This window comes from Myotis lucifugus, unplaced genomic scaffold (assembly GCF_000147115.1).
Source record: "Myotis lucifugus unplaced genomic scaffold, Myoluc2.0 scaffold_591, whole genome shotgun sequence".
Classification (NCBI taxonomy): Eukaryota; Metazoa; Chordata; class Mammalia; order Chiroptera; family Vespertilionidae; genus Myotis; species Myotis lucifugus.
The window spans coordinates 146,325-156,865 of NW_005871639.1; the positions used below are offsets into that span (position 1 = coordinate 146,325).

Sequence of the window (10,541 nt, forward strand, 5' to 3'; positions counted from 1 at the left end):
CCGGACCGCTGGTGGCTGCCTGCTGCAGCCCAGGCCCAGGGCCCGACAGGGACCCTGTGGGTTGGCCCTGCTCACCTGGCAGGCAGGGAGCCCAGGCCCAGCGCCCAGGAGGCAGGCCTGCTGGGCCCTCTGCAGCGAGCCCTGTCCTCTGGGCCTGCTCTGCCCCTGGGGGTCTGGTCCACTGAAGCCATGGCCAGAGCCCACTCCAGGGGCCCTGGGAGTCCCCACGGTCACTGTCCACTTCATCACCATCTTCAAACACCTTTTCTTCCTCCAAAGAGTCTTTGGCAACCCCTTCTCATGCATCTATTTTCTCCTAATTTATTTCTGTGTGTGACTGATTTATATACTTTGTCATTTAAAACACATGGAAAAATAAATAAAATAAAATAAAATAAAAATGTGCAGAATCCACATCCAAGCTGTCAGGCCAGTTCTGGGTCATGGGGCCTCGTGACCTTTGTCGCACGAGGGACAGGGCACAGCTGACACGGGCGTCGCACAGATCCCCGTGCCCCCGACTCCATGCTCTCTGGGGGGAAAGCTAAAGGACACGTTTCCTCTCCCCACACCCTCACGTCTGCAGGCTGCACTAGCAAAGAACCATCACACATGTTTGGAAACATCCCACAAGGACTGTGATTGGGGTCTCAGGCAAACTCCTCTCGTGGCCCACGGTGGCCTGGGTCAGGCTGGAGGAGGATCCTGGGAGGGCGGGGTTCTCCAATATCACTCAGGTTTCTAACAGGCGACACCAGCCCACTCCCTGACAGGTCGTGCAACAGGCTCCCGCACGGAAGGTGTAGAATAATGACCACAAAGCATGTATTCCGTGCCAGTTTCCCTTATTGCACTGTTACAGAAGGGTGGCTTTCTCTGCTTCCCCATCAGCACATGCTGGTGTGCGCGCTCTCTCTCTCTCTCTCTCTCTCTCTCTCTCTCTCTCTCACACACACACACACACACACACACACACTCACACACACACACACACTCACACACACACACACACACACACACACACACACTCACACACACTCACACACACACACACACACACACACACACACACACGCCTCTTGCATAATCCACACCAGGGCCTGACACCTCCCCCCGACACCACATTCTACCTCATGCCCCTTTCGGGAGTGTTTACCTCTCCCCGCTACAGGAGAAAATGGGCACCTTTTCCTAATGAGCCACCTCCTTAAGGAAAAGGTCATTAAGATTCCTAGGCCGCCGGCTTGGAGAGCCCTCTAAGTCCAGGCCCATCCTTCCGAATGAATGACTCTCCGTTGGAATATCAATGAACGTGGCTGAGTGAACTGTCACCTATGACCAGAACTAGTGAAGAACACGGTCTCTGAACTAGGCTTGACGAGAGGGTGTAGCAGTAGTGCCACAATAAGGTGTTTATATTTCTTCCATGCTTACCATATTACCTTTATTATGTGTAACATCAAAGTGATTATAGCAATTACATCTAACAGAATTAATTACAGAACTTCCCATCATCCCAGGATACATAATGCATCAGAGGTAAGCCGGAGAAAGGAAGCATCCTGATTGTAAACCATTGTTGGTCTGTGTGTTCCCAGCAGCAATGCCACACCAGCGGCAGCTTGCAGGAAGAGCAGGGAAGAGAAACGGGGGGGGGGGGGGGTTAGCAGGAAATGAGGTATATTTTCTTTAAATGAAGTAACGCTTTTGCCTAATAATATGTTGGCACTGTTGGACATATAAAATCAATTTAATTTAAGTGTACATCTTTAAAAGGGGCTGGGTAATCCACACAGCCACTGTTACTACATAAAGGAGGAAGCACATGGGTGCGACTTACAAGTCTTTACGTATGCAAAATAAATTCACTCAAGACTTCATTAATATTAATTTAAATTCAAAACCCATTTACATTAAATTGTTCATTAAAAATTGCCTATTTTATGCAACATGCATTTCTCAAAGAACTCGGAGGAAACTGAACACATAGGACTAGATTTAATGATGGAGATGGAAAATCAAAAGTAAATGAATTTGAGTCACTTCACATACATTACCAAACAGCCCTTTGCTCTCCATTAAGGATGTTCCAATTTGGGGAACAAACAAGCATTCAGAGTAGTTTGCTTTCCACGACCAGCCACTGGAGAGCATGACCTCTGGCCTGCCTGGGACGGAGAAAACGCGCCGTCTGTGGGATGCAGAGCAGCCCATCCCAGGCTGGGCTGGGGAGGAGGCAGGCTCCACCAGAGTCCCAGCTGGGCCGGAGCACGGGAGTCAGGCCTACCTTTTCATAAAGGAACCGCAGGTCGCATTGGCCAGCGCCCATCTTGGTCTAGAATTAATCATTCCTCTCGCCCCTTCACTCTGCCCCCTGCGACCCTTTATTTCCACAGCAAGGGGACCGGGGCTACGATGACAAGGAGCTGGTAAGCTCCTTGCTTTGGTGCCTCCCCCTCGAAGACGATCTGAACTTACCCTGTTTCCCCAACAGCTGTTCTGGATGAAGAAAACACAGTCATAATTAATAACATGTGTCCTGACAGTATGAATTAATAATTTACCATTCAGCCCAAACAAATCTGAAATATTCTTTAAGAGCATCCCCTTTGCACATCTGAGAAAATAAGGAAAGAAGATGGTCGAAGAGCCCAGGTAACGCGACCTTTAGAGAAAGGCTTTTTCTCCCCCTCAGTACATCTCGTGGCTGCGCTGGTTGAAATACTAAAATAATCTACAGAATTGAAAGTACTTAAACCAAAGAATCTAAGCGCTGATCAAATCAAGTGTATGTGCTCGAAATGTCTTCTTTTTAAAATGGGGTTTATGAAATATTCAGTGTTTGGTCAAGGACACCATGTAATCTTTCGAGTCAAGACTCCTCACCCTGGAGCCTGACAGGCCACTGGTCACGAGCAGAAGATGGTCTATGCCTTCTCAGAATGCACGGCATTATTCTAGTCACAAACAGGAACCTGAATTTTTACGTGTTTAACATAAATGTTTACAAATGTTTTAAAAAATTAGAGAAAGCTACCAAGTCTATATATCCATTCCTCACAATTCAGGTAAAAATTCCATGAGGGGAAAAGAAAACATTCATAGCCATTGTTTAGTAGGATTTAAAAATTAATTTAATGACTAACTGCAAATACTGGAAACTAGAATTAATCTGTCTGGATTTTTTTAAAGGCTTACAGACATTTAAATGCATGTATCGGGCACTTTATCAACCTAACATAAAATTGTCATCTTATCTTATTATATGACTGTTTTATGCATGTGTCAAAGAATTTAAAAATGACTGCCTGTCTATTGAGTCTAATTACAACTGCACATTATCTGTCTGGATGTACTAGTCCACATCATTGTTACCAAATACAATATATTGTATTCACCTTGCGTTTCTAACTTCAGACAGAGAAACCACCATTTGGAGGATAAGTAACACCCACACAGACACATACACACACACACACACACACACACACACACGCACACAAACACAATCACACACATGCGCACACACAGGAACACACACACGCACACACACGCACACCTGAGCGAGTGTGGGAAAGTGCCACCACGTCCTGTGCTGTGCTGTTTGCCTCCATGGCTGAGGGGTGATGCTACCGAGTGTTACAAAATGGCTTAAGGAAAGCCCGGCGGGTAACCACACTACACAGATGGGAGACACACACCCTACTTTTCTAACTGCAAGACCGAAGCTATTTTTACAGTCCGTCCAGGGACAGGCAGGAGAGCCGCCCGCCTGCGCACGGAGGGGCTTGACCTGCTCGTGCTGCTGGATGAGACGTGGCTGCTGTGCACCAGGGCCAGGGACTCCCGTCCTCCCCCTGCTCCCGCCTGTGCCTGAGCCCCGGCTTCCCCACGACGCAGACACGCGTGGCAGGGGAAGCACGCCACAAGGGGCCGGCCCTTCTCCTCCCAGACCCGAAGCAGAGGTGGGAGGAAGGGTTTTAGTTCTGGGGTCTCACCTGGGTTTCCTGGCCCTGAGCAGTCACCTCTCATTCTCATCACTTTGCAAAACCATCTTTAGTAAAAAGAGGAAAAATGCAGACTTGTGAGGCAATTTCGGGAGTAACTGCTGATACATCAGTTATTGACTGTCTCGCTGCCGTTTATGAGCGCGCTCAAGGCAAAACTGAGAACAAAATGACAACATCAACCGCTCGCAATCAAGTGTGGCCCTGGAGAGCACTGAAGCCCTAACTGACAGTTGTCAGGATAATGGGGGCCCAGCCGCCGGTTCCGGAAGATTCCCTCCCTTGTGTGGATGTCCAGGGAATATCCTTGCCTCCTGCCCTCTTTGTTTTCTCCTTCATCTTGATTTTCCTTTTAAAATCTGCGCTGCTCCTCCCATTTTGCAGGAAGGGGGGATCACAGAGCACCCAAAGCAGTCATTTGCCGCCTTGCCACAGGGCAGACACCTGTCCACAGGAGAAGCGTGTGGCAGGTGTGAGGGAAGTGCGTTCCCCAGGCCGAACCACGGTGCCCCGATGCTCCCGGAGCCGCCAGGAGAGAAGAGAAAGCTGTTCTCAGAGCTGCCCGGCAGGTACGTGGAGAAGACTTAGGAAGGCGAGGGTGGTGCACTGGGCACCGCATGCCCTGTCTGCTGGCGGCGTGAGCCCCTGTGCCTGCCACCACGGCCATCCTGCTGTCCCAGCAGGTGCCAAGGGGTCCAAACACTGTGATCAAAGTCAAGAAGCTTAAGGCTCACCCTGGGAATATGACCCCTAGGAGCCCCGAGGGAGACTCTTCTCTCTCAATGAATAAGACACCCAAGGTCGTGGCAAGTTGTTGTTCACTGAGGATTTTTTTGAAAGTTTAGGTAATAGCTTTTTATCATTTTACATTTTCTCCAGAAAATGAAGATGAACGGATCAAATGTTATCTGCTAATAAGTGTTGCTCTAAACGCTTTCCTGATATTTAAATAAAACCACACACAACATGTTTAAAAGCAAACATTGGGAGAGAGCGAGGCTCAGCAAGGAATAATGGTCTCTCTCCCCTGAAGGGCATCGGCCTCCCTAGCCCACTCCTCTGAGTTCTGCGGGCAGCAACCTCCGTCCAGCACCAGAGCGCGGCCCTCCGAAACCCACCCGGAGGAAGGGCACTCCTGCCGGCTCCTCTCCAGCAGGTGAAGAAATCTCTCTCCCTTGGAGAAAAGACACCGAGCCGTGCATAATTTCTATCAGAAAAAAATTCTAAAGTGCAGAAATCTGTCTCTTCAGGGATTCCTGGAGCCTGCTTCGGCTTTGCAGCGAGGCGGGCTCCATTTGGCCCAGAGAGAAAGCCCCGCACCTGTGCGCCGTGCCTTCACGCTCTGCCCAGCTCTCAGGCCTTTGTGGTTGTTATTCTACCCCAGACCATTAAAAGGGCCCTAATTCCTATGACATGATTATCCAGGTACCAAAGCCCATTTGTCACCTGCAGCAGAAAATTGAGTTAATGCACAACTAAAGGCAGCCAGGACTGTGTAATATCAACTTGATTACATCAAACTAGCTGCAAACCTAATTCTGCTGGATGACACTGCGTCGGGCTTGTCATCTCCAATCATTAAAGCTGTCAGAAATCCATCAGGTTTACAGCTAATTAGGTGAACACTAATGAAGCTGGCAAAACAACTTTTCTTTTTTTATGGCTGAGCGGACCTTTCACTTTGGAGGGGAAAAATCCTCGAGGATCCTCAAGGTTGCTGGGGACTGGATTTTCAGTTACCAATCAGTAGACATCTTCCTTTTTCCCACTCTCTCTCTCTCTCAGTACAAAGCAATCAATGTGTCGTCACTCCCAGGACGCCACAAAAGCAGGCATGAACCTTATAACTTGCAGCTGTGAGAACTAAAACAGGAGGAAAAAATGGGAAGTATCTTGTCCATTTAAACAAACAAACAAACAAACAAAAACCCCAAAACTCTCACAGCTCACGTATTGGCCTGTGCATACTTATCGCTGGCCTAGAGGTGGAGGTTTTCCCTCCTCTCCTTAAATAAGTCACCCTTCAGACATCCCCACCCCCACCCCCCACACGTCCATTAGCCAAGGCATTCTGATAACGTAAATCCAAAACCAGGGTATGGGAAGAAAGAAAGCACTCACGCTGCCAACTTCTGATTGACCATTAAGCTATTGATGAATGTGCCTGTCAGGAGAGAGACAATTAAATCAAATATGAAACAAAGTCGTTTTGACGGGTCATTTTGATAGAGCAAAACCATTCTTCCATCTCCTATTAGTCGTGCAGTCAAGTTTTTACATAATGAGTATTTCTTAACTAACCTGAGATTTCCTGCCTGGCTTTTTAAAAGGTGCAAAAAATTAGTGAACAGGTTGCTTTAAAAATGTACATTTCTTTCTTATCTAATATTTTTAGCAGAAAGTTATCAAATAAGAGTGTCAGATTGGCAAGGTGGGAGAGAAAGATGAACCAACCGTAGAGAGAGTTCTAAACCAAATGTAAGTTGGGATCACATATGGCTCATTTGACTGAGGCACACAGATACCTTAAAATGTGCATCAAAGAGAAAAGAAAAAATCCCAGAGACTGGAAGAAGCCCAAGACACTCCTACTGCCGAGCTCTGTGAAGGAATCCTCCAAACTTTTAGAGGTTATTTTAGGCAGATAAGCTCTTTCTTGAGCTTGAATTCAAAGCAGAAGGTGGTATGGTCAAGTAGCATCGCCAGGAGATGACTTGAGAGGCAGCACCCTACCTACAGCCACGCTGGGCGAGCTCAAACTTTCTAAATTTGGGCCACACTGGGCATAGAGAACAAAACCTGAATTACACCCCTCAAACCAAACCTATTTATCCTATGGTTTTCTTAAGACACTAACAGGAAAGCACGTTTCTGGGAGAAGAAAGACTCTCATTCCCACAACCCATCCACCCTGCCGCCTTCTGTAAGGAGTTCTGAGAGGAGCCAGCTTGTGAGCTCCACCGGCAGCTGGTCAGCAGGAAGGACAGGGCCCTGAGCATCACCCACCATTACTACAGGCACAACACCTTTATCTAAGAAGGCACCAGGCAAGGTCTTGGCCCTTCTCTCTGCCCTCCCTCCTTTCACCAAAGGAAAAGAACAGAAAAGAAGAGAAAACGAAAGAAAGAAACCTCCACTTCGCCTCCCGTCCGGGCAGCCTCTGACCCTCAGCACATGAGTGTTACTCATCAAAATGCATCCCATCCATACGTGGTCCTCTCAGCAGTGGGTCCCAAATCCCAAAGTTGCACTGACAGGGCCCTAGTGACGTCACACAGCTTGGCCTCACCATTGCCAGTGATTTATTGATGTTTATTGGGAATGAATAGATCAAAGGCAGCAGCATGACAGGCGATCAATCAGTCATCAAATCAAGGGTGGCAAGGGGCCAGTACCCCTTCTTCCAAGCAACATGCCCCCAACTGACATTATTGCAAAATAATGTTATGTGTGTGGGTTCGGTTTGATTTTCAATGATGCTTTTTCTAGAAAAGATAAAAAGCTTAGTCTTAACAGGAGTTGACACTCCTGGCAAAAAAAAAAAAAAAAGGAAAAAAAGTACTCAGACACATCCCAGAACTAAGTGCTAGGAGGCAATGAGGTGGGAGAGGCAGTGTGAGGAAGCAGGGGCTGGAGGGGGAGCCAGCCGGGTAAATGGCACGCCAGCATCTAACACCGACTTGACAGTCATCTGACAATACCCAGACTCTGTGCGCTCTGGTTTCCACCGCTGTGCCCGGTTTGGGCCCAATAAAGGAAGACTCGATCCGGTTGGCAGTAAGGTGACCTGGCAGTCCCAGCCCGCCAGCTGCAGGAGGACAGGAAAGGTGTCCCATCCCGGGGAACTCAGTGACCCCGCCTGCCCCCCACAGACAGACACAGTAGAGGCTCCTTCCCACCCCCTCCGCAGCCAGAGAGCTGAGGAGTCAGGAGCCAGCCGGCTTCAGTCGCCGGATGCCCTAAGTGGGTGCCAGCAGGGCTAGAACAGAACGCGGCTGGTGTCCGGAGGGCGCCGGGTCCGGGAGGTGGGCACAGGCACCCAGAGAGGGGAGCAGCGAGGAGCCTGTGCCCCGAGTCACTCTGCGCGGGCAGAGGCAGAGGGGCGGGAGCGGGGCCAGCCGAGCAGGGTCGCCACTGGCTGGAGCCCCGGGCGAGCGGAGGAAGAGGAGGAGGAGAGGAGGAGAGGAAGCGGCTCGTACCTGCTGCGCGCCGGGGCGCCTGCTGCTTCCTCCTCGGCATGATGCTCCTCCGGCGACTGCCACTGCCACCGCACCGCCGCTGCCGGGCTGAGGAGCAGGAGGGAGGGGCGGCGGGCCCGAGGGGGGGCCAGGCGGGCTGGCTCTCAGCCTCCCCCCCAGAGAGGGCCGCCCGCAGGATGCTGCTGCGCCCAGGCTCTCAGTGTCCCCCCCTCTCTGCGCTCCACCGCGATCCCGAACGTGCGGAGGGAAGAAGGAGGGCGGGCGCGGGAGGCTCGGGAGGGAGGAGCACAGGGGGGGTGGGGAGGGAGGACCGCGCTGCCGGCGGAATGGGAAGTTTGACAAATCGCTCCAGAGGCCAAAGGAGGAGGGGGCGGGGAGCAGCGGCGGCCCTGCCCCCCCTTCTTGCCCGGTCCCCAGATGAGGTGCGCGGGTTCGGGACCGGGGGCCGGGCGAGGGGAAAGCAGGCTCCCGGTAGGAGGAGGAGCTCGGGAGCCGCCCCAGCCGGCCGTGCCCTGGTCCCCGCCCCCGGGCAGGGGGTCAAGGCGAGGGGGGCGCGCCTTCGCCGCCGCCGCTGCCACGGCCCGGGCTCCGCGGTCCAGTCTTCGGCCCGCGGCGCGGCTGGAGCGGCGGCGTCGGCAACAGGCAAGCTTAACGGAAAAGGATATGATCGTGTCACTCGCCGCCCGCGGGGGCGCCCGCGCCCCCGCACCCAGCGCGGGCCTCTCCAGGACCCCCGCCCAGTCCGGGGAGGGTCTGCCTCCCCTCTGCCTCCGCCCCGAGTGCGCAAGAGGGGCGCGGGGCCGGCCCCCGGATCCTGTCCCGGGCGCGCGCTCCCGCCCACCCCCTCCGCCCGGCCTGGGCCCATGGTCGCCCCCTCCACCCCGCCCGGGCCGCACTGCTCTCCACCGCCGAGCCCAGAACCCCCAGCTCCGTCCGGGTTTGGGCCCGCGCCCCTCCTGGATGCCGAGGCCACGGGCAGGCGCCCCAGCCCAGGGAGGAGGCCGCCGCGGGCTGGAGTGGGTGGGGGTAGCTCCAAGGGCCCGCGCCACCCGGCTCCTCCCCCGGGACTCCCCGCCGCCACTTTCCCCAATTTTTTCTCCTGGGCAAACTTTCTTGGGCCTGTCCGGGGTCGCAGAAGGAGGGTGCCTGCAAGTTTCCTCTCCGGACTGGGAAGGTCCAGGTCTCCGCGCCCCCTGAGCAGCTGGCGGCGCTCCCCACCCTGGGGCGCGGGGATCTCCGGGCAGGACCGGGCAGGGTAAGGCACTCGGGCTCCCAGGCCCCTCCTCCCCCGGGCGCCCAGGAATGGGGGGCCACCGCACCCGCCGCCCAGCCTGCCTGCGGTCCTAAACGAAAGAAATTGATTATTGATTGGACGATCGGGGTCGCCTGGGCCCCAAGCAAAGGGGCTGAGCCCACGGGCCCCCATAGAAGAGCTGGCAAAGCTGCGGTGGCGGCGGGGAGGCACGGGCTCACTTACGGCCGCGAAGGTGCGGGTGGGCCACGGCTCACGGGACGATGCCCCGGGCGGCGGAGGCGGCAGAGTGGGAGCCTGAGCCCGAGCGGTGCATCGATGCGCTGCGGGCTCGATTGCGTCTCCCTGGGCAGCTCGCGGGCCGGGAATGGGGCGGCCGCGGCGGGGCCAGCTCTGGGCTCTACGGGGCGTCGCTGGCCGGGCGCGGGATCGGCCGCACCCGAGGTCCCCTGGATGCTGCTGCTCCCGGAGCGCGGGCTGGTGCTGCGGGGCTTCCCTGGGCCCGGGCCTGGCAGGGCGGAGGGCCGCGCCCGCGCCCTGGGACTGGCGGCCGGAGCGCCCGGGGCTGGGAGCCTGGCCTCTTTCCTTTCCCCACTTCCCCCTGACGCTTCTATTTTTTCTCTCTTTTTCCCCTCTTCTTCCGGTCCCCCTTTTCCTCCTCCTGTTTTCCTTTTGTGATTTGTTTCTCAAAGTTAAGTTTTCGAAAGTTTCACAGGGCGCGCTCTCTTCCCCTTTTCAGAACCCGGAAGACCGGTGCCCATCCTCCCCCTGAACGGTAAGACCACCCGGCTCCCCCGGGCCTCAGGCCCAGACCCCTCCCCGGGCGGAGGCGCCGTGCTTCCTCCGGGCTTCCGGGGCTGCCCTCTTGCCCTGGCGGGGCGGGAAGCGTTCGGCATTGCGGCCGGCCCGGCCGGCTGATGAGAAGTAGACAGCAGCACGAAGCTTGCCCGTTCGTGGCGGTCTGGGAACTTTGGGCTCTGGAATGGAGAAGAGGGGGCACCTTCCAGAAGGCTGGGAGCCCCTGAACCCCTTCAGGGCCCCGGGAAGAACCCGGCCGGTGGGCCGTGAAAACCCTTTTCTTTC

At 54.3% G+C, this 10,541-nt stretch overlaps 1 protein-coding gene across 1 annotated transcript in view; it reads right to left on the reverse strand.

The window, feature by feature from the left end:
• Positions 1 to 8,665, reverse strand: part of TSHZ3 (teashirt zinc finger homeobox 3) — a 55,179-nt gene extending 46,514 nt beyond the window's left edge. Inside the window, 1 exon segment of the mRNA XM_023745862.1 lies at positions 8,207 to 8,665. Within this exon segment, the coding sequence (XP_023601630.1) occupies positions 8,207 to 8,246 (40 nt within the window). The 5' untranslated portion in view covers positions 8,247 to 8,665.
• Between the last annotated feature and the right edge of the window lie 1,876 nt (positions 8,666 to 10,541).